The sequence below is a fragment of the Cryphonectria parasitica genome (assembly GCF_011745365.1).
Source record: "Cryphonectria parasitica EP155 unplaced genomic scaffold M406scaffold_8, whole genome shotgun sequence".
Lineage (NCBI taxonomy): Eukaryota > Fungi > Ascomycota > Sordariomycetes > Diaporthales > Cryphonectriaceae > Cryphonectria > Cryphonectria parasitica.
This window is the reverse complement of record NW_024468916.1, coordinates 795,925-815,640: the sequence shown is the minus strand read 5'-3', so window position 1 is coordinate 815,640 and position 19,716 is coordinate 795,925. Positions and strand designations below refer to the sequence as shown.

At 53.1% G+C, this 19,716-nt stretch overlaps 8 protein-coding genes across 8 annotated transcripts; 6 read left to right on the top strand and 2 right to left on the bottom strand.

Annotated features, from left to right (window-relative positions):
* Positions 1-340: 340 nt before the first annotated feature.
* M406DRAFT_232882 (DUF125-domain-containing protein) lies at positions 341-1,325 on the top strand (the record flags this gene model as incomplete). Its single annotated transcript, XM_040915919.1, has 3 exons — positions 341-506; positions 639-1,068; positions 1,217-1,325. Coding segments are annotated over 3 exons (705 nt in total), but the record flags the coding sequence as incomplete, so codon positions are not given.
* Positions 1,326-2,347: 1,022 nt separating this feature from the next.
* Positions 2,348-3,883, top strand: M406DRAFT_333461 (uncharacterized protein; the record flags this gene model as incomplete). Its single annotated transcript, XM_040920847.1, has 2 exons — positions 2,348-3,587; positions 3,684-3,883. 2 exons carry the CDS (start codon positions 2,348-2,350, stop codon positions 3,881-3,883), a joined length of 1,440 nt encoding a protein of 479 aa, XP_040772377.1.
* A 1,814-nt stretch (positions 3,884-5,697) lies between these two features.
* On the top strand, positions 5,698-7,116 carry M406DRAFT_74352 (uncharacterized protein; the record flags this gene model as incomplete). The annotated part of the gene is made up of 3 exons (XM_040925731.1): positions 5,698-5,758; positions 5,865-6,822; positions 6,936-7,116. The coding sequence occupies 3 exons, from the start codon at positions 5,698-5,700 to the stop codon at positions 7,114-7,116; spliced, it is 1,200 nt and encodes a 399-aa protein (XP_040772376.1).
* A 2,275-nt stretch (positions 7,117-9,391) lies between these two features.
* M406DRAFT_357715 (uncharacterized protein) lies at positions 9,392-10,083 on the bottom strand. The gene has a single exon (XM_040923758.1). It carries the CDS (start codon positions 9,732-9,734, stop codon positions 9,441-9,443), a length of 294 nt encoding a protein of 97 aa, XP_040772375.1. The 5' UTR covers positions 9,735-10,083; the 3' UTR covers positions 9,392-9,440.
* Positions 10,084-10,470: 387 nt separating this feature from the next.
* M406DRAFT_99779 (uncharacterized protein) lies at positions 10,471-12,803 on the top strand (the record flags this gene model as incomplete). The annotated part of the gene is made up of 6 exons (XM_040926471.1): positions 10,471-10,540; positions 10,604-11,313; positions 11,386-11,467; positions 11,571-11,860; positions 11,927-12,149; positions 12,297-12,803. The coding sequence occupies 6 exons, from the start codon at positions 10,471-10,473 to the stop codon at positions 12,341-12,343; spliced, it is 1,422 nt and encodes a 473-aa protein (XP_040772374.1). The 3' UTR covers positions 12,344-12,803.
* Positions 12,804-13,583: 780 nt separating this feature from the next.
* M406DRAFT_342200 (cytochrome P450) lies at positions 13,584-15,534 on the bottom strand (the record flags this gene model as incomplete). The annotated part of the gene is made up of 3 exons (XM_040921746.1): positions 13,584-13,769; positions 13,967-15,064; positions 15,439-15,534. The coding sequence occupies 3 exons, from the start codon at positions 15,532-15,534 to the stop codon at positions 13,584-13,586; spliced, it is 1,380 nt and encodes a 459-aa protein (XP_040772373.1).
* An 819-nt stretch (positions 15,535-16,353) lies between these two features.
* On the top strand, positions 16,354-17,429 carry M406DRAFT_64654 (uncharacterized protein; the record flags this gene model as incomplete). Its single annotated transcript, XM_040924889.1, has 3 exons — positions 16,354-16,595; positions 16,636-16,686; positions 16,790-17,429. 3 exons carry the CDS (start codon positions 16,354-16,356, stop codon positions 17,427-17,429), a joined length of 933 nt encoding a protein of 310 aa, XP_040772372.1.
* Positions 17,430-18,359: 930 nt separating this feature from the next.
* M406DRAFT_266883 (family 16 carbohydrate esterase) lies at positions 18,360-19,472 on the top strand (the record flags this gene model as incomplete). Its single annotated transcript, XM_040917836.1, has 2 exons — positions 18,360-19,228; positions 19,319-19,472. The coding sequence occupies 2 exons, from the start codon at positions 18,360-18,362 to the stop codon at positions 19,470-19,472; spliced, it is 1,023 nt and encodes a 340-aa protein (XP_040772371.1).
* Between the last annotated feature and the right edge of the window lie 244 nt (positions 19,473-19,716).

Here is a 19,716-nt window from a genome sequence, read left to right as displayed (position 1 = left end):
CTCTCTCTCTCTCTCTCTCTCTCTCTCTCTCTCTCTCTCTCTCTCTCTCTCTCTCTCTCTCTTTCCCCCCTTTTTCTTCCCTCACCATCTCTTCTCATATTTCCGCCTCTCAATCCATACCACCACCACCACCATGTCTATCCTCTCCTCAGAGACAAGCCCCCTCCTCGCCAACGGCAACACCAACACCAACACCAACAACGGTGCCGTCGAGCCAGCCGTGGAACGCGCTCCCAAATCGCCGACGGGCCTGCAGCGACTGAACTGCCTCCGACGCTCCTCTCCCAAAACCAGCAGTGCCTACGCCGACCACCATGAGTCCAACGATAACAGCAGCACCAAATCCCACGACGAGAAGCACTCCAACAATGGCGACATGATTCGCGACATCACCATTGGGTTTGCCGATGGCCTTACGGTCCCTTTTGCCCTGACTGCCGGCCTGTCGTCCCTGGGAAGCACCAAGCTTGTCGTTATTGGCGGTCTGGCTGAGCTGTTCTCTGGTAGTAAGTCCTTTTCCCTCTTTCTTTCTTCCTTTTTTGCAAGGCGACACTATTGCCATCTGGAATCACGACTCTTCCCTCTCTCTCTCTTTTTTCTCCTTCCTTCAAACAACCACTGACCGTCCATGAATTCAGTGATCAGTATGGGCCTGGGCGCGTACCTGGCCGCCGCCACGGAGCGTCAGCACTGGGAGGCCGAGTACCAGCGCGAGGCCTGGGAGGTGGACCACTGCTTCGACCGCGAGCGCGAGGAGATCTTTGAGATCTTTGACCGGTACGGCATCTCGCGCGAGGGCGCCCGCGGCGTGGTCAACGAGCTGTGCGTCAGCCACCCCAAGGGAAAAGAGCGCTGGGTCCGCTTCATGATGGACTTTGAGCTGCAGCTGCAGGAGCCTGACACCAGCGCCGCCTGGAAGTCCGCCGCCACCATGGGCCTGGCCTATTTCGTCGGTGGCCTTGTGCCCATGATTCCTTACTTTATCATGGCTCGTGCCCAGGAGGCTCTGTTTGTGAGCATCGCCATTACTGTTGTGATTCTGCTGCTGTTTGGTTACATCAAGAGCTGGTAAGTCTTCTTCTTGTTTGTCCTTGTTTCTCTTTCCTGCAAAAATGCATCATGTCGTCTCGAGATGCCTGGCCCTTCTTCCCCCCTTCTCATGATGACCCCACATTATCGCATCCAGGTTACTGATGTAAATGTTTCTCTCAAATAGGGTCACGATTCGCACCACCAAGGCCGGCATCTGGGGTGCCGTTCAGACGCTGCTGATCGGCGCCGCGGCTGCTGCCACGAGCTATGTCATCGTGCGGCTATTGGATTCTGGTGATGCTCAGCCTTGAAAGAAGTTGGTCGCAAGGTTTTCTTCTTAGCCGCTGTCTGTTTTTCTTTCTTTCTTTTTCTTTTCGGGAGGGAAACAGGATACCATGTCTGCGCGGAATGGGGCAAAAAAGGAAAGGCGCCTGGAGTTGAATGATCAAGAGAATGCGCCACCACAAAACGCGCTATGTCTGCTTTTTTCTTTTTCTTCTGGTCTTACCAACTTGGTGTGACTGAACGAAGTTTTACTACTGGAGGAGGTTTCATGGGGAAAAGCTGAATCTCCCCCTTTACTTTGATCCTCCACTCCTCTCTTTCCCTGGCCAAGGGAGATAAAATCCAAAACCGACTGAATTGACCCAACAAGACATGCAACAGTTGCCATCGTTTGTTTTTGTGCTCACTTCCTCGGCTCGGCATTGATTTCCGCTGTGCCGCAAACCACACATTGCTGCCACTTCTTTTTTCAGCTCCTGGCGGACCCCCCCCCCCCCCCAGGGCTTCAAAGGATTCATCAACGCTCAGCCGCAGTCAGCACCAAAACACCACACACATGGAGTACGTACGATATAGTAGGGAGGAAAGGTCGTGGGTCGCCGTTAGGCCTCCTTCTGTGGACCTTTTTTCTTTCTTATGCCACACCCCCCGGTCCCAACAGGTCGCTGACAATGCATACCGTGTTTCGCTGTCGTCCTTGTTGCTACAATCCTTCGAGAGCCTTGCCTGGTCTGGGTGTAGTTTGTTGTAGTCTTATGCCGTCTGCTTCCCTCCTTGAATGTGTTATGTCTTTTTTCTTCTTTTTCTTTTTCCTCTTCTCACCTCTCTCGCTCTGTGTCTCTTTTTTTCCCCTCTCCCCTCTTTTCCTGCGACGGGATATTCTTCTTATCTCTTCTGCATGAGAGCAGACAGATCGTCCCGGGGTCGATCGCCAGACGACACAGGGCGACCTTCACACTCCTCTGCAACGAGAACCACGCCCTTTTTTGAATCCTCTCTCTCTCTCTCTCATATTTCCCTCATATTCACCATGTCTTACGGCCTCAATCTCTCCTGGGAGGCCCCGCCCGTCTCGCTGATACAATTCACAGCCTGTCAGCCCGTGTCCGCCTTCGTCTCGTACATCTACACAGGCGTCGCCAGCAATGCCTCGGCGAGTCCCTACGCGACGGTCCCGACCGAGACAGCCATAGAGTTCATGCAGGCCATCGTGCCCGACAACTGGACCGTGCCAAACGAGGCCGAGGCGATGCTGTGGTACATGAGCCTGGCCGAGGGCGACTATGACTACAACTTCACCCAGGCAAGTGACTTTGCCCTCGAGAGCTGCAACGCGACCATCTGCCCATATCTGAACTGGGACGGCGATGCAGACCTGAGCGGCATCGGCATGATGATCTCGTATTACATGGCGGCCGTCTTTGTCACTGTGTACTATATTGTCCTGGCGCCCGAGGTGTGCCACGCACTAGGAGGCCCCTCCCTCAGTCTCCCGTGGAGGAAGAAGTACAACAAGTTCGTGGCCGGCTTCGAGGAGTCCATCCAGGGGTTCCTGGACGCCATGCTCCTCTTCACCATCTCGATGCTGGTCGCCGCCATCACCCGCTACGGCTCCGTCATCATGAACCCGGACAAGACCTACTCGCTCTTCAACCTGCTGGACTGCGTCTTCCTGTCCACCTTCTCCATCTTCCCGGGCTTCGTGCTGCAGTCGCTGTCCCACGAGCTGCGCCGCCGCCGCATCCGCCTCTTTCTCTGGTTCCTGGTCCTGGTCTTTGCCATCACCGTCGACGTGCTGTACAACATGGAGTTCCTCAGCATCTTCACCGACATCAACCACCTCGAGAAGTTCGCCAGCAAGGAGATCGAGAAGGTCCAGGCCATCTGGCTGATCGACTGCCAGAGCCTGTCGCTGCTGAACGCCCTGCAGGTTGTCCTCAAGGTGGGCCACGTCTTTATGATCTTCAACTGCTCGTGGTGGGTGTACTACGTGGTTGCCAGCCTGGGCGGGCGCAATTATCGCCATGTCTTTGAGCGGCGCGAGAAGTTCTGGAGGGTCTGGGAGCTGGTCCGGCTCTGGCTGCGGCTGGGCAACGGGCTGTTGTGTCTGGGCATCATGTGGACTTTCTTGGGTCTCTTCACCGTCTATCGCCATGATGTGTCGGTCAAGTCGGGCGGTACGGATGGGGACAACGAGTGGACTTTTGGTCAGGTTCTGGCCCTGGTCACCTGGATCCCCGTTGGTATCGACCTGAGTGTTGTCTATATTTGTGAGTTTAAACTCCAGTGATACTCCTTCTTGTTTTCTCTTTATGAGGGTCATCACGCGTAATTTGATTTCCAGGCTAACAACGGTTTGCAACTAGACGGTGCCAAGGAGGGTCTCGCAGGGAAAATGTCGAGGAAATACAAGGTCATCACCAGGAGCCAACAAGACCTGGTCAAAGACGGCGTCAAGTACGAGCAGTCTCCGACCGAAGACAAGGATCGTATCAACGAGCACTTGTTTGAAAATAACAGGTGGCCTAAGCCTTTGGAAAAGTCAGAATCATGGCTGGACGCATGAAAAGAGAGGTCAGGAGACAGGAGTGGTCATGCTCTTCGGTGGCTGGTAAATTGGCCAGTATCAATAATTGGGCAGGGGTGAGAAGTGTCTTTGTCATTTTGAAAGATGGGCAGTGAGCGCAGGGTAATTGTTGTAGCATCAGAGGCAATGAATTACTGCAAGCTTTACAAACTCAATCTACATACCTATCTGTATGAATAATATTTCACTGCCAGACAAACGAACAAACTTTGCAACGAAGGGCGAGACCGTATTTTAATATCTTGTGATTATACATGTCCGGTCTCTGAACATAAGTCTGGGTCTATGCCCAACTACATATTTCGATCAGTAGCGTAATAAATCAATAAGAGTACATCGTCTGTATCCTTTCTTGCCATGCACGTGTAAAGAGGACTTCTTGAATGATAGTGAGGAATATCACAGTAGACTTCACTCCATCAAGCTCCGGGGGCATGGTACTGCTGCTCAATACATAGCCTACAATTTTTCGAAGGAGAACGAGATCCAGGAGTTAAAATAAAGGCACCCAAGATGAAGAGCCTTCTTTGTGGAAGCCTGGTAGGAGTAATTGAGTGGACTCGAACCCAAGGCTGATCAGCTCGGCATTCTACTATCCACCATTGCTACTGCACTCTCTCCTTTTGTGGCGGGCTAGTGCTCTGTTCGTGGAGACAATATCATCGAGGCTGAGCATAGGCGAGAGATGAAAAGTGTATATGCAAAAGCCGGAAACGAACTGCAAGCGAGCTCCCATCGTTATCGGTTGGAATCCTCGTTCTCGTTCAGATGCGTCTGTAGAAGTGCCCACCTGCCATCGTATCATCTGAGACTAGTCAACCAAAGCATGATTATATAAACATATGTACACATAGGTGTCGCTTTAGTGATGAGACAAGGTCTGTAGACTATTAAATAGGAGCAGCTCTAAGTATTTCAAAAGGGAGCCTCTCTCTGGCCAACACATATTGCGATTGAGTCAAATCCTGAAGGCAGCAGTCATTCATTCACTGTTTGAGACTGAGTGTTGGAAAGGCATCGCAATGGATTGACATGGCTCGCTTGCTTCGAGATGATGGTTGCCGAGTTGTGTGAGATCAAGGCGATATTGAACTGAAGCGAAAGATCAGCTGAACCTTCGCATGAGCCTCGCTGCTGTGGCAGATGATTGAATTATTTGACTGATGGATTTGAAGTAGGAAAAGTGGCTCTGATGATGCTGACTTGAATTAGATAATTCTCAAAGATCATGACATGCCCTGTGGCAAGGATTCTGGCCAACCCAGTGGTGAGGTTGGTGGATATGGCCTGCATTCAAGTGACAGAGTGAGGCTGTGTTTCTGGGGTGAAGAGGTGCAAAAGATGAAAGACAACCCAGCTGGACACTGACCTTGTTCTTTCCACAGTAGTGACCAGCCCATAGCACAGTTTGACTCTCCTGTCCTTTATCTGCTGGTCTCTCCATGGGAGAGAGCTGAGGCAGGATTGATATCAACAAGCTGACTGACTTGGTGAATAGTGCAGTCAGCTGTGGATGCCAGGCGCTGCTGGGTCCGTGGCTTTTCCCATCCCAACTTCACAGCAAGCAACTGTATTGGGAGGCTGTGTTCCGCCGATATCTCTCTGTGGGGGTCAAAGAATTCCAGCCCTGAGCTGGTTCTAGAAACCACCTCAGCTTGCCTGCACGTACCCAACATCAGTTCCCCCACCAGGCCCCCCCAATCCACAACCACCTTTCACCTCTCTCAATCCAATACTCTTCTCCATCAAACACGCGCAGACCAAGTAACGACACAACAGCAACATCAAACAAGATGGCCAGCGTCGATAATGATCATCCTGCCAATCCAGGCGGACCGCCCCTCCACACGCCAGGTGAGTCAGGATATATTTGTTTCGTCCCCACACTCCCAATCCACCGTGTCTGATGCTTTTTTCCTGGGGTTCTCAACTGACAAACACGCTCACCAATCCCGATCAGCTCCCCATGAGAGCCTCATCGAGTTGCGCCCGGCCGGCCACATGGGCTGGGGCACCTTCGCCACCCGCAAGATCCTCAAGGGCACCCGCATCATCGAGGAAGCGCCAGTCTTCACCTTCAGCTCCTCGCCCAAACCGCACGTCCCTGGAGAGGTCGATGTCCCTCGAGAGGCAGACCCAGACTACGACGACAGCAGCCAGGGCACCGAGGGGGACGACGCGCACCGGATCACAAAGCGCATCATGCGGTTCTGCCGCGACCTGCTGGCCCAGGGCTTGATGACGGGCAAGATGCGCGACATGGAGTCGCTCCCGCACAACCTGGGCGTGTACGAGAACCAGAACCTGCGCGACGTGATTCGGCGCTTCTTTGTCGAGAAGATCAACCCCAACCTCCGCGGCGGCCACCTGGAGGGCGAGGTCCTCGAGTACAACGTGCTGCGCTTCGCCAAGCTGTACGCCATCTGGATGCTGTGCCTCTTCCGCCCGGACCCCACGCTGTACCCGGGCGTCGATGACGGCATGTACCCCGTGCAGGCCCGTATCAACCACTCGTGCGCGCCCAACGCGTGGCGCGACTACAACACCAACATCAAGCGGCTGACGGTCCACGCCTTGTGCGATATCCAGGCCGGCGAGCAGATCTTCATCCCCTACGGCGAGATCCTGCGCCGCACCAAGGAGGAGCGCTGCGACGAGCTGTGGCTCCACGACGGCATCTTCGAGTGCGTGTGCCGCCTGTGCCAGGACCAGGGCACCGACGAGCTGCAAATGGAGCTGTATGCCCAGTACTGGGGTGCCTTCTTCTATCTCTTCCCGGACATGCATGATCCGGCGCACAACGAGAGAGAGATCAGGCTGGCCACCAACGCCGCCGAGGCTCTCGAGATGACCAAGAACGCGATCCAAATACTGAAGCACCCCCTCATTGACGCAGAGTCCAAGATCCTCGCTGAATCGTACGTCACTTGCTTTACTCTCTTCCTGTGCCCATCTTGCTCGTGAAAACCACTGATTCCTTCCAAGACGTGAAGGAACGAGGACAGCTCCATACTAACCATGAATCGTATAGGTATCGCATGTGCTGCTTCCTCCACGACCGCCTCGGCGACATCAACAGCGCCATTCGTTACAGTGCATTGGAGACACAGCTGCAGCTGATCATGAGAGGCACCGACCATCCTGATTTCCTCCGCGCAGACCAGCGATTCATAGGCTTGCAGAGAATTCGTGCCGACAGGGAGCGAGTCTGAGGGAGGGATGGCCAAGAGCCTCACGCACAGCATTGTGACTTTCTGATCGCGAGGGCTCCCACAATGAAAGAGAAAGACAAGAAAAGAAAAGAGAAACAACGACGGGGGTTTGGATCATCGAAAACGAACGAACAAGCAAGAGATTCTGACAAGGATGTCTATTAGAATCGTTCACGTCAAGGAAGACACAAAATGAACTCGAAGTTGACAGATAATGGAAGGCCTGGTTCTGGAAGCACAACATTTCTTCGTGATGGTATACACAGTGTCCTCGGTCGCCACACAGGACCAAGCCTCACAGGTAGCAATCCAGAGCACAGAAAACGAGATTGTTTTAATAGAAGAACTACTAGTGATAGTTTGACCACCGATAATCCCCCTTGTTTGTCGGTGCAGTAGACATAAAAGAGAGAGAGAGAGTATTCACCGTCTACTCGGAACGAGCCGAGACAACCTGCCTGTCTTGCACCACAAGCGGCTCCCAACAAGAAGTGCAGTTTCATGCCCTTGGCTACCTGGCTCCAGGAAACTCAGCATCTGGTGGGCCAGTTCCCTTCCTGACCATCTCATTTGACAATTCATGTGTACTGTATGTCATGCCTGTCCCCTTTTGAGGATGATCCTCGGAAACTCCCTTTCCGACCGTGACAGCGCCAACGTCCGAGCAAATGTTAAGCTCAGGACCCGCTTGACCGCCCATTGGCAAATCAACGATGGAATATGAAGGGAAAGAGGGGTGTCGGTGACACTGACGAACCCCAAGCGTCAATAATTCATTCCCTATAGGACGGCACCAAAGGGAGGGGGGGGGAGGGGACAAGCCAGCCAGCCAGGTTCGGGCATCTGCGGGCTCGGAATTGGTTCAGGCACGACGACGTCATGAGACATGAGGGATGGTGGCGATGCGAAGCACGTATAGATAGATATGCAACGGAATGAAAGGAAAAGGAGTCGTCCAAATGAGAGCCCAATCTGCCGCCCATCCGCACTGGCAGAGGCAGAGAGTTTGATAGTTGATAGTTGTGTGTATTCTCTGGCTCGAGCACATTAGGAATTTGACAGCGAGCAAAAGTCCTCGTGGGACGATCGCGTGACTGTCACCGAGCACACAGAACAGTTCTGAGCCTTGTTCACAAGCCCATCGTTATCTGAAAATGTCTTCAAAGGAATAGAAGAATCATGGAGAGCAGAGAATACCAAAACGAGAAGGGGGAGATCGAGGTAGGACACAAGAGAACACGACGTCGGTGAGTCGTGCCCCCAGTCAGACATTTCGCCCTAAAGTGGTCCTCCCTCGCATACTCGAAAAGGAAGAAGAAACATACTGCCGTGTCGAGATCGGACAGAAAGAAGGCGGTGTCGTTGGGCGTCGAGGGACAGACGACGATCAATGGGCAGCGACGAGAGGGTTTGAGGAAACATGGGCGCTGCCCTGGCAGTGAGTGCTCAGGCTAGGGAAATGCCTGCGCATGGGTGATGGCCTTCAGGTACTTTGGTTGGAGACTTATGTTAGGAAAATGTGTATAGGGAGGTGGTGAACACTATCAGAATGCCCAAAGTCCTCCATCTGACTCATCTGGCTGGGCTCCCCCTGTCGTGTCCGGCAGTGCCCTGTGCTGGCCCTGCCCAAACCCACCCGTAGTGCCATGGCACGTTGTAGCTGGTCGCACGCTACTACTATCCACATAGTACAGTTGCACAGTAGTAGTACTACAGCTATGCTGTGTATACCGTCCTAAAGAACGAGACCAAGACGACGGGGCACAACGACTCATCATCACGAGTCCAGCCCCCCAGATTTAAAAGATTTTGAAATGGTTTGATTGTGTTGTGTATGCTGGCTGCTGCCGCCCATCATGGATTAAAATACTGACTTGTTTCTTCCTCCTTGCCGTCATCCTTGTTTTGTGTTTTCCCCCCTTCTTTTCTTCCCCTGCTCCCAATTACCAAAAAAAGAGACTGACCCAAGACTACTACCGTGAGTGCTGCATGCTAACTGCGACATCCCGTCCAAGATCACTTGCAGCCAGCGCATGAACTTGCCCCCTGCGCGTGCGCTGCTTTTCTTGTGACCCCCTCCCTTCTGCACCACCCATCTCCTCCCCCGTTTTTGTCTTCTGACCGGACCAATCAGTCATTCTTGAGACGGGTGCTCTAGGTTGCTGATACTACCGCCTGTTCAAGTTCTTCCCCCTCATCTGACCTGGACTGTCTACTCTTGTTCGCTGTGTCTCGAGGCAACGGAACTTTCTCCGTGGTGGCACGACAGCAACATCGACAATAGCATCCCTAGCCCAGGAGAGAATATACGATTAGGTGTGTTCCTATTCACAGACAGACCTTCCGGCAATTTTGTGCCTGGCGGCCTGCTGAGCGACCTGCATTCCCATATAAATATACCTCGTCAGACAACAGGAATAGTTCCGAAGGAGGACGACCCCACCACTTCCACTCCTCTTTCGAGCCCCCGTGGCTTTGCACGCTTCCCTTCTGTATTGAGGACGAGGAGAAGAAGCGGGAATAAGAAGAAGAGCAAGAGGATTTTTCAGACCCTCTTTTTCTCTACGTTCTGGAACTCGAACAAGGCCTCGAACAATTCGTCCACAACTCTCGAACATCGACGCGAGGGCGGTTTGTAGCCACGCGCATCGAGAGGGGAGGGTTCTGATTAGGTGTCGAGTCTCAGTTTTGTGGTCATCACTGCCCACTAGGCCAGCTCACCTGCAGCCGCCACTTAGTCTCCTGCTTGTCCACTGCTCCCCCCAAGCACAAGGTCAACCACCTTCCATCCCCACCCCAGCCAATCCGAGGGCGAGGCACGAGAACAACCCCTGCCAGAGACCAGCCCAGAAGCTGCCGCAGCAGAGGAAAGAGGGACCAGCAGAAAAAGGGACCACCAGGCGGGCCCCTCCATTTTCTGTCGTCATCTGCGCCAACTCCCGGAACCCTCTTCCATTTCTCTCTCTTTGCCAACTTTCACCCAAACACACTACATCTCCCTCTCTGTGTGTCCATCCTCAACAAATCTTCCTCTCTCTCTCTCTCTCGCTCCTCCAGAAGAGGAGACAAAGAGGAGATAAGAGACACATCTTACACCTTGTGCGTCTCGAGATCGATTCATTCTACTACCACCGACTTTTGCGGGCAACTTGCGTCATAGCAAGTTTTGTCTTTTCTACCTGACCCGCCTACACTACGTTGCCATACGTCTTCTCAAAACGCCAACCACCTTTTTGGCACGTCGGGTTTCCCCAGCTTGCTTCTTAAGTCTAAGTTCTGCCGCTGTAACCGTTGGTTGACCCGTCGACCGCTACCCGACCCGTCCCGTCTCTCTCGCCCGCTTCCCCCGCAATCATGTCACGCAACACCTGGGACCGCGAGCGATTCATGTACGAGCGCGACCGTGATCGCTACGGCGATGAGCGTGTCCGCTATGAGGAGGACGACCGTTACTACCGTGGCGGCTCTTCCACCTCGAAATACAGAGAGCACTCTGCCGACGACCGTTATGAGCGCAGATACAGCCGCCCCATCGACGACGATATCGTCATCCGCGACTCCCGTCGGGTCTATTACGATGACGAGCCTTCTCGCTCTGTCCGCCACCGCTCCCCTCCGGCCGAGGTCGAGCGTGACCGCCGCGTGGTGGTCGAGCGCGAGAGGCGCCGCAGCCCCTCTCCGCCCAACAGGCCCGCCTTCCTCCGTCGCCAGTCCAGCCTCGACACCTTCGACAGGCGGAGGGGCTTCCACCACGAGGAGGAGAGGTATGGCCCCCCAGCACGCCGCGAGGACTTCAGACCGCGGCCTTACGAGCCCATTCCGCTCCCACGCACCCGTGCTCTGCCTCCTCCACGGGGCTACGAAGGGTACGACGACATTCGCGTGAGCGAGCCCGATTTTTATGGCGACGACGAATACCGCTCCTACCCCGAGCGCATCCGCGAGAGGGAGATCATCCGCACCAAGAAGAGGGACCACAGCCCTTCTGTTAGGTCTGGCCGCACCCGCAGCCACCGCGCCAGTACCGTTCGCAGCAGCTCGCGCTCTTCCACCACCACGAGCAGCTCTGCCAGCAGCAGCGGGGGCACTACCGTCACCGTCAAGAGCGAGTACCCCAAAAAGGGCAAGACTCGTGTCCCCGCTCGCCTGGTCTCCAAGCGTGCTCTCATTGACCTCGGTTACCCGTTTGTTGAGGAGGTACGTTTCTGGACCAAATTCAGGAGAGTCTATTGATTTTTGTTGTCTCGCTTTGCTAACAAAACTTCACAGGGAAACACTGTTGTGGTGTTGAAGGCTCTGGGCCAGGACAATATTGACGACCTGCTCAAGCTGAGCGAGGACTATAAGAAGAGTGAGTGCCTACCGCTGCCACTGCTGCTGCTGCCGCCGCCGCCGCCGCCACCACCTCTTCTATGTTCTGTTTCCCCTGAGGCTGACATGAATCAAAATCACAGGCGAGCTCGAGGTCAACGCTGCCAGGTCCGAAGCCGGCAACATCATCGAGGAGAGGAGGGAAGAGACCATCATCGAGGTGCCGGCCCAGCGCCCGCCCCCGATGGCACTACCGCCCCCTCCCATCGCCCAACAACCGCCGCCACCACCCTTCTTTGTGAACCATCCTCCGCCACAGCAGGGTCCTGTCGAGTTCATGGAGAAGAGAACCGTGATCCGAGATGTATCTCCCGCCCGGTCGTACACGACCAGCGCGTCTGGGACCACATCCACCTCGGCCACCCCCTATATCGTCGATGTTCGGCGGCACGAGGAGGTCTCGGACGAGATCCCCGTGGGCCCCCTGGCCATCGTCCAGTCGGAACGACACCGATCCCGGTCCCGGTCCCGGTCGCATCGGGAGATCCGCTCTGAGATCAGAGACCTGCAGCAGCAGCTCGAGAAGAGGCGCCACCGGGAAGGCGAGCGCGAGTTGATCAAGGCGGAGCGGCTCAGCAGCGGGGAGCTGGTGCTCTACGAGGAGGAGGTGGAGAAGATCGAGGAGCCGCGGCGCGGGGTGCGCATTGAGAAGGACAAGAAAGGTAGGATGTCCATCAGCGTGCCGAAGTATCGTTAAAGGTGCGGTGCGCGTCGTCCTTCCCATCCTCCAATTTCTCCTGCCTATACATCTTCGGCCAAACATGGGATTGGAGACACAGTAGCTGACAAAACGATTTCCTTTCTTGCAGGTCCGCCACCCGGTCTTGTCAGGGCCATGCTGGCCACTCTGACGTGAGAATTGTTGCTGTCAAAAGCCGGTGTCTCGGCGTTTCCCAGCCATCAACTTATATTATATCGCTAGGAGAAATCGAACGATACAGGACAGGAGGATACATCTCTGGATTTTCAATTCTGCATACACATTGCTACTTGCTACTATCTAAGGCAGTTTTTTGTTATTGGTTTTCCAATGTTTTCTTCTTTTTCCTCTTTAATATCATGGAGCTCTCACGACGATATGACGATATTCTGACCCCCTCATCTACGAATTTGAATAGAATCAGCAACTGCGAGGAGGGGTTTCTTGAGAGAATTTGTGGTCAGGCTTAGCGGTGCGATGATTGATGAATGAACATGGTAAAATATGGGATGTTCTAACGAATGTGCTCAATATGACATAAAACTGAAAAAATAGAGGGAGGTCAAATTACGTAGAGTGCGCAGTACGTTAGACAACACACACTTTTGACAAGGTCAAGAAGGGACAGAAACACTTCGTCTAGCAGTTCGGTTACGGCCAAGGGGCCTACCAAATTACCAGGATAAAGGCAACTAATCATGTCAACACCTCCATCCCGTCTGCAACATTGCCTTTATTCCTCTCCAGAATCATCCATCGTTGTTATGCTCTCCTTAAGGGCCGCAAGGGTGAGGGTACAATCGCCCTGCGTCTAGAGAATGCTCGTGACCTCAAAGCTCACGGCCCCTGATAAACCGTTGTGGGGATTTCGTCCATTGTAATGTGAAGTGCTAGCAATGGTAGATCGTTTGGAGACGGATCGAGACATATGATGTGGATGTTGTGGAACAACTGACAATCTACTCGAGAATATACTGGCGCCTCTCTGTACCAAAGCTTTCACCAGGGATCACTCTCACACCCACCATGAATCGGAAAGTCCTTTCAAGTCTATAATTACACCGTCAAAGAGCGGGTGCTCAGGGCTATGGGATTTAACGCCAACAACCAACAAACCAAAACGAAGGCACCTGTGAGACTCCTGGATTACATCAGATACTAGTCAGACCCCAACTATCTGTGCTTCCTGACACTGCAGATGTAACTTGCATATATTGGAGGCGGCAAATATGGACCCAGATGTTCTGCATGAACTAATGCGACCAGGCTCTCTCAGCCTCTTCCATGTTTTCCCCGTCGCCTGGGTCTTGTTTGAGCGAGATGCCTTCGTACATGTCTACTCTGTGGTGAGTCGGGGGGCCCAAGTATTCAGCTGAGCCATACTTTCACCCGCTTATCACTTTCTCTGCTGGCCAGCTACATCCCTAGCTCTCAGACTCATGTCAACCATGACAGGCTTTTTCTCACCTAATAAGAATGTTCGCAGGTCTTCCCACCGCAATCTTGCAGTTGGCACGGCTTTCATGTCGAAATTCCAGACGAGCTTTGCCAATATAGAAGGGCTGCATAGCCTGGCGACGGTCTTTGTAGAATGGTGATTCGCTGTCCGTTTTCGCATCAGGAAGCCAACGTTCTGGGCAAAAAGACGAAGCAGCATGAAAATAGTCGTCCCTCCGGTTCAGGGTATATGCTTAGATAGAAACAGGAGTCTAGCATCAAAATACAGATCGTTAGCATTGATTCTGTTTCGAACTGCGTAGAGGTGCTGCTCTGTGTTACCTTGCCTGGAAGCCATTTTCCACAAACAATCGCACCCTTTGGTGGTACTAGCCTGGGAAGCACCCATGGGATCGGCACACAGAGCCTCAGGCCTTCACTGATACATGCGTCCAGATAGTCGAGATGTTGCAAAGCATCAAGCTTAATATCGTCCGGGTCCTGGAATTTCTGGAGAATTTCATTGGCAAGTATAGTGAGTTTGTCCGGGTTATTCACGAGATAATTCAAAGTCCTGCTTAATACTGTGGCTGTTGTTTCGCTTCCAGCAGTTGTCAGGACCATAAAGGTAGCGTTGATAACTCCAATATCCAATGTTTCCCTTTTCCTTCCTTTGATCACGTGGGACATGATATCTACTCGCTCGAGTTCCCAATTCAGTCGCCGATTTACCTTGTCCGCAATCTGGTCGAAATGTTGTCGCTGCATTTCTTTCAAAGACGCAGGAATACATTTCATAAGTAACCATTCCAGAACAGGATAGTAACGTACTGCAGCGACAAATGATGCGGCTTTCACGCTGTTGAACAAGAGAGCAATCCACGGGTGGTATCGCGAGGTCTCGAGGCAGTTGAAAGATTCACCAAATCCTAAATCGCCGAAGATATCGAACGTAGTGAAGTTGAGCCAGGGAGTGAGATCAATGCCTGCCCCGGGAGAAACAAGTCTGCGCAGCTGTTCAACGAGGAGATCAACATATCGCTCTAGTACGGTCGCCTGGGCTGCAAGCGCGCGCGTAGTGAAAGTGGGAGCTAGAAGCCTGCGAATTTGCGCATGCTCTTCTGGATCGATGGCACTGAGGAGAGATTGCGATTGGCCTGGTTGCCTTTTCCACCAGGTTGGATCCTTCAGAAACTGCGGCGTATCAGGTCGAGATTGGAAGATGTCGGCCCAGGCTTCTTCTTGGGCGAATGTGACTTCGTTAGGAGCAATGCGCAGGATGGGTCCGTACTTCTCGTGTAATCTCTGGATGTCGTGTACGATAGTGCCCTGGAGAAGTGCCCATATGAATGGCAACCGCGTGGCAGACCAAGCACGGGGCCCTGGAATGCCGGAAAGTGGATGGAAGTAGATGTTGTAGATGGCTCGGCAAAACGAATACTGGGGAATATCAATATCATGCATAACTTAGTTCTCTTTTTCCAGACTTGACTTGTAAGAATCAGTGAGAATGATTGCATTCTTATGGATAGAAATGCCACTAAGACGGTCACTGCTAGTCGAAGGGTGTGTAAAGGCCAACTCTGCTGCTCATTGAAATGCATCATGGCTTGGATACTTTGTCCGCTATGTCGAGGTCAATCCAAGTCAAGATTTTGGTAGATACTGCTGTGAAAGGCAGTATTCTGTTCAAAAGAGTCTTGTGTCGATGAGTGGTTATTGAAGAAAGAAATCAACAATACTGGAAAATATACAAACAACAGCATTTCAAGCAGGCTGGGGCAGTGATTTATGCAGACCCATGGGCTTGTTACACGATAATGATTTCGCATCTGATGCACATGAGAAATACTGATGATATCATGGAGTGAGACGAGCAGTGCGAGGCAATGGTTGAGAGAAATCGGCATTGTCTCCTGATCTATTGTATAAGGAGAAATGAAAAAGGCAAAAGAAAAGACCTAGATATATATACCAAAAGAGCAGGCAGATGTGGACCTGCCCTGGCCAACAGGAGATCCCTGCTCGCGACATGGAGACCGGTCAGCAGTAGGAGGTCCCAGCTGGAGATGCATGTGGATTTCGGATGTGAAAGCTTCTGACCTGCTTCTAGCTAGTCCAGTGTTCCAACAGATGTGCTCAGTGTGACATATAAAACTGAAGAAATAGAGGGAAGTCAATGCATGTAGATTGTACAGTTCTTCAGACATCTCTACCGAACTACCACACTACTGCGAAGGTATCAACTAACCATATCAACACCCGCATCGCGTCTACGGCAATAAATCGTAGGCCTTTCCAGATCTTTTTCCAAGTCAAATGCGATGAAACCCTGGTATCACCCACAAGGTAAATTATGAGTACAGCACAGCAAGACAAAGGTACCCAGGCCTGTGCCCTGGTCCGGTCTGTCCAATCCGCTGCTCTTCTAGCGCCGTCACTTGGGGGCCGTTGGTTGAGTGTTCAAACCAACAACCATTGCCCCTTACCCATTTTTGTCTCTTGTTAACTATTCACTACATGAGAAGTCTGGTACCGTGCGTGGTAAGTTTTTCTGATGGGTCCTTTCCGGATCTGGGTCAGATGTCTATTTTACCACGCGTCTACGACAGACAGCTCCCGCCGGCCTGCCAGTTCTTTCTCTGCTGTACTTTACTCCCACTGTCTACTTGGACTGCCACAGCAGGCCGTTTGAAGTGTTTATTCCTATCTCTCAAAGGACGAGAATCATGGGGGCACAGTGGTCTCAATTCTTCCCACCGTCGCCCGCCTTCACAGAGGCGGACGTGGGCTCGCAGGAAGGCAAAGTGTATCTTGTGACAGGAGGTGCATCTGGTATCGGACTTGAGCTCGTCAAGACCTTGTACGCCAAGAACGCCCGGGTTTATATTGCTGGCCGCTCGGAGGAGAAGGCTCGTCGGGCGATCCAGCAGGTCCAAGGCGCAGCGCCTTCGGCTACTGGGACTCTGGAGTTTCTACACCTCGAGTTGGATGACTTGGCTAGCATCAAGAGCACGGGTTGACGCTTTCAAGGCCAAGGAGACCAAGTTACACGTTCTCTGGTAAGTATCTTTGTGTGACCACTGCAGTCCCACCCCATCCTCATTCACCTAAACTTCATCATCAATCAAGCCCCGCCATGCTGACCAGAGCTGTGGGGAGTAGGAACAATGCTGGCGTTTCAAAGCCACCACTGGGCAGCGTTTCGAAGCAGGGCATCGAACTGCAGCTCGCAACCAACTGCCTGGGTCCTTTCCTCCTGACACAACTTCTCTTGCCAGTACTGGAAGCCACGGCAGCTGCCGAGACTACAAAAGGCTTCGTGCGCGTGGTGTGGACGAGCAGCCAGGTCATGGAGCTCTCCGCTCCCGCACAAGGGATTGTCATGTCGGAGCTCACCGACCCTCCCAAGGACAAGACAAGGAACTACGTCAACTCCAAGACGGGCAACTACTTCCTGTCGGCCGAGCTCATGCGCCGCCACGAGCAGAACGGCATCGTAAGCGTCGCCCTGAACCCGGGTGCCGCTTCTACGAGCCTCTTTCGCCATACGCCCTGGCTGCCCTATCTTGCGTGGCCGCTGATGCACAAGCCGAAGCTGTGTGCCTATACGCAGCTCTTCGCAGGGCTTTCTGGAGAGATTTCTTCCGCGCAGCAAGGTTGCTACGTTGTACCATGGGGAAGAGTCGCGAAGAATTTAAGACAGGACTTGGTTGATGCTACCAGGTCGCTAGAAGATGGAGGATCCAGTAGAGCGAGAGAGTTTTGGGACTTTTGCGAGCAGAAAACCCATGATTATGCCTGATGGACTGAGCCTTCATGATTTTCATGGCATGCTTTTCTTTTTAATCAAGAAAGAAGGAAGAGGGGAAAAGCTTAAACTGCCTCAAGTCCCCTTTCCCCAGGGAGGGGGGCGGCTTACTTAACCCTTGCTATTTGTTATTGGGTCAGGCAAGGATGCGCTTCTCCACGCATTCATCCCATGTGACTTGACACACTCCTTTCCTACAACTCACACCAACCACCTCGAAAGTCAAAGGCCTGGAGTCCAGACAGAAAAGAAGGGAGACGGCAAAAAAGAAAGAAAAGAAAAGACAAGATAAAAGAAGAAGTAAAAATTAAAGAAAAATAAATCGATCAAGAAAAGGTAAAGGTAGGCGACCACAAACTGCCTCTCACAGACTACCAACGAATTGAGCTTCTCGAGGAAAGCCTCCTTATTTCTTAGCAGTGTGGTTTCATGACGGCTGGGCAGATTACACTATAATAGCATCCTGACCTCTGCGCCGTTGACGAGGTGGATTGCCTTAGTTGTTTCTGTACTGCACATAACTTCCGAGCTTCATTGATTGTTCTTCTTCTCCCGCTGCTCATGGGCCGCCGTACAGATTCGGGCGCGAGGTCGCGCGATGACCTCGGCAACAGCAGAGCTGCTCGCCTGCTCCTCCCACTCTTTCTACTTTTCCTGCTGCATTCTCTGCCAGTGCAGGCAAGTCCCACCCGAAACGATGGCGAGGAGGTTGTTATTCATGTCGAGGGGCCGGGCAGAGGAAGTCTCGAGGGCGTTGCAGCTCGTGAAGGTTGCCGTGGGCTGCTTGATCTTTGCTGTCGCTCGTCCTTCACCACGCCGGCATATGGGCGTTATTCTGGGCAGGAATCCTTTTCTACAACACCATCGTCGACATCATCTGCGCTCCTGGGCCATACCATGAAGCTCGTCCGCCCTTTACTGTCTATGGCAGCAGGAGCCTGGTGCTCGTCCGCAGGCCACACTGCTCCTGCGCCCACCACCATCACCCCCTCCTCCTGCATAGCCAGCCAGTGGTGGCACGGCTTCTCTGGCATCAAATATGTATTTTCCTTCGGCGACAGCTACACGACCACCGAGTTCAAGCACAAGCAGCTCCCTTACCCGTCCCCCAGCCACCCACTCGGCAATCCGCCGTACCCAGGTCGCACCTCGGCCAACGGCCCCAACTGGATCGACTACTTCACTGTCCGCTACAACCACTCCACCCTGCAGACCTACAACCTCGCCTACGGCGGCGCCACAGTAGACTCGAGCATCGTTCCCCCTTATCTCCCCAGCGTGCTCAGCCTGAAAGGCCAGGTTCTAGACGAGTTCGTCCCGGGCTACGCAGAGCGCCAGGCACCCGGAGCTCCGGCGTGGGCGGCCGAGGAGACCCTCTTTGCCGTCTGGATGGGCATAAACGACGTCAACGGAGCTTTTGCAAAGGGCCCTGCCGGACCCGACGGCACGGATGCCATCAACCAGCGGGTGTTTAAGGAGTACGCCGAGCTGGTGAGGACGCTGTACGGGCGCGGGGCGCGGAACTTTGTGTTTCTGAATGTGCCTGCTATCGAGCGCAGCCCCCTCACCAGGGACCAGGGCGAGGAGGCGGTAAGGCTGGAGGGGGCTGACCTGGCCCAGTTCAACAGCTTGATCGGGGACATGGCGAGGGGGCTCAGGGCGGAGCACCAGGATGCTAATGTGTGGGTGTATGATTCGTATGCCGACTTTGCCACGGTCATGGACAACCCGGGAGCGTTTCCGCAGACGAGTGGGTACAAGAACACGGAGGATTTCTGTGATGCGTACCAGAAGTGAGTTGTTGCCCTGGCCTGAAAACAAGAACAGATGTCAAGATGGGGAGCTCTCTTTCTCTTGCTAACGATGACCAATTTTACTCACAGCGGCACACCTGACCCGGACTACTTTGATCCGGCCTGTGGCATACGTGCCAATGAATACTTGTGGTCGAATTCTCTCCACCCAACGGATCCGGTGCACGAGCTGGTGGCAGCGCGGGTTGCAGAGTTGTTGGTGGCTGGTCCCAATATCTGTTGATCCCTCAGTCAGGGAAAGACTCTTGCCCAGGCTCTACGAGCCGTTTCTCTCCGCACTGAGGAATCATGCATCATTGAGTAGTCCTGTAACATAGATACTATAATATCTGCATGACTTCAAGACTCATTAAGTAAATTAGAGAAAGAGAGTGCCCCCCCCCCTTTTTTTTTTTGTTTTTTTGTTTTTACGGTAACTGTGTTTTTTTCATCCTTGAATGATGTAGCTACTATTTCATTTATCCCGC

Excerpts from the sequence above, each read along its gene's own strand:
- M406DRAFT_357715 (XM_040923758.1), bottom strand. The coding sequence starts at position 9,734 with ATGTTCGAGAGTTGTGGACGAATTGTTCGAGGCCTTGTTCGAGTTCCA.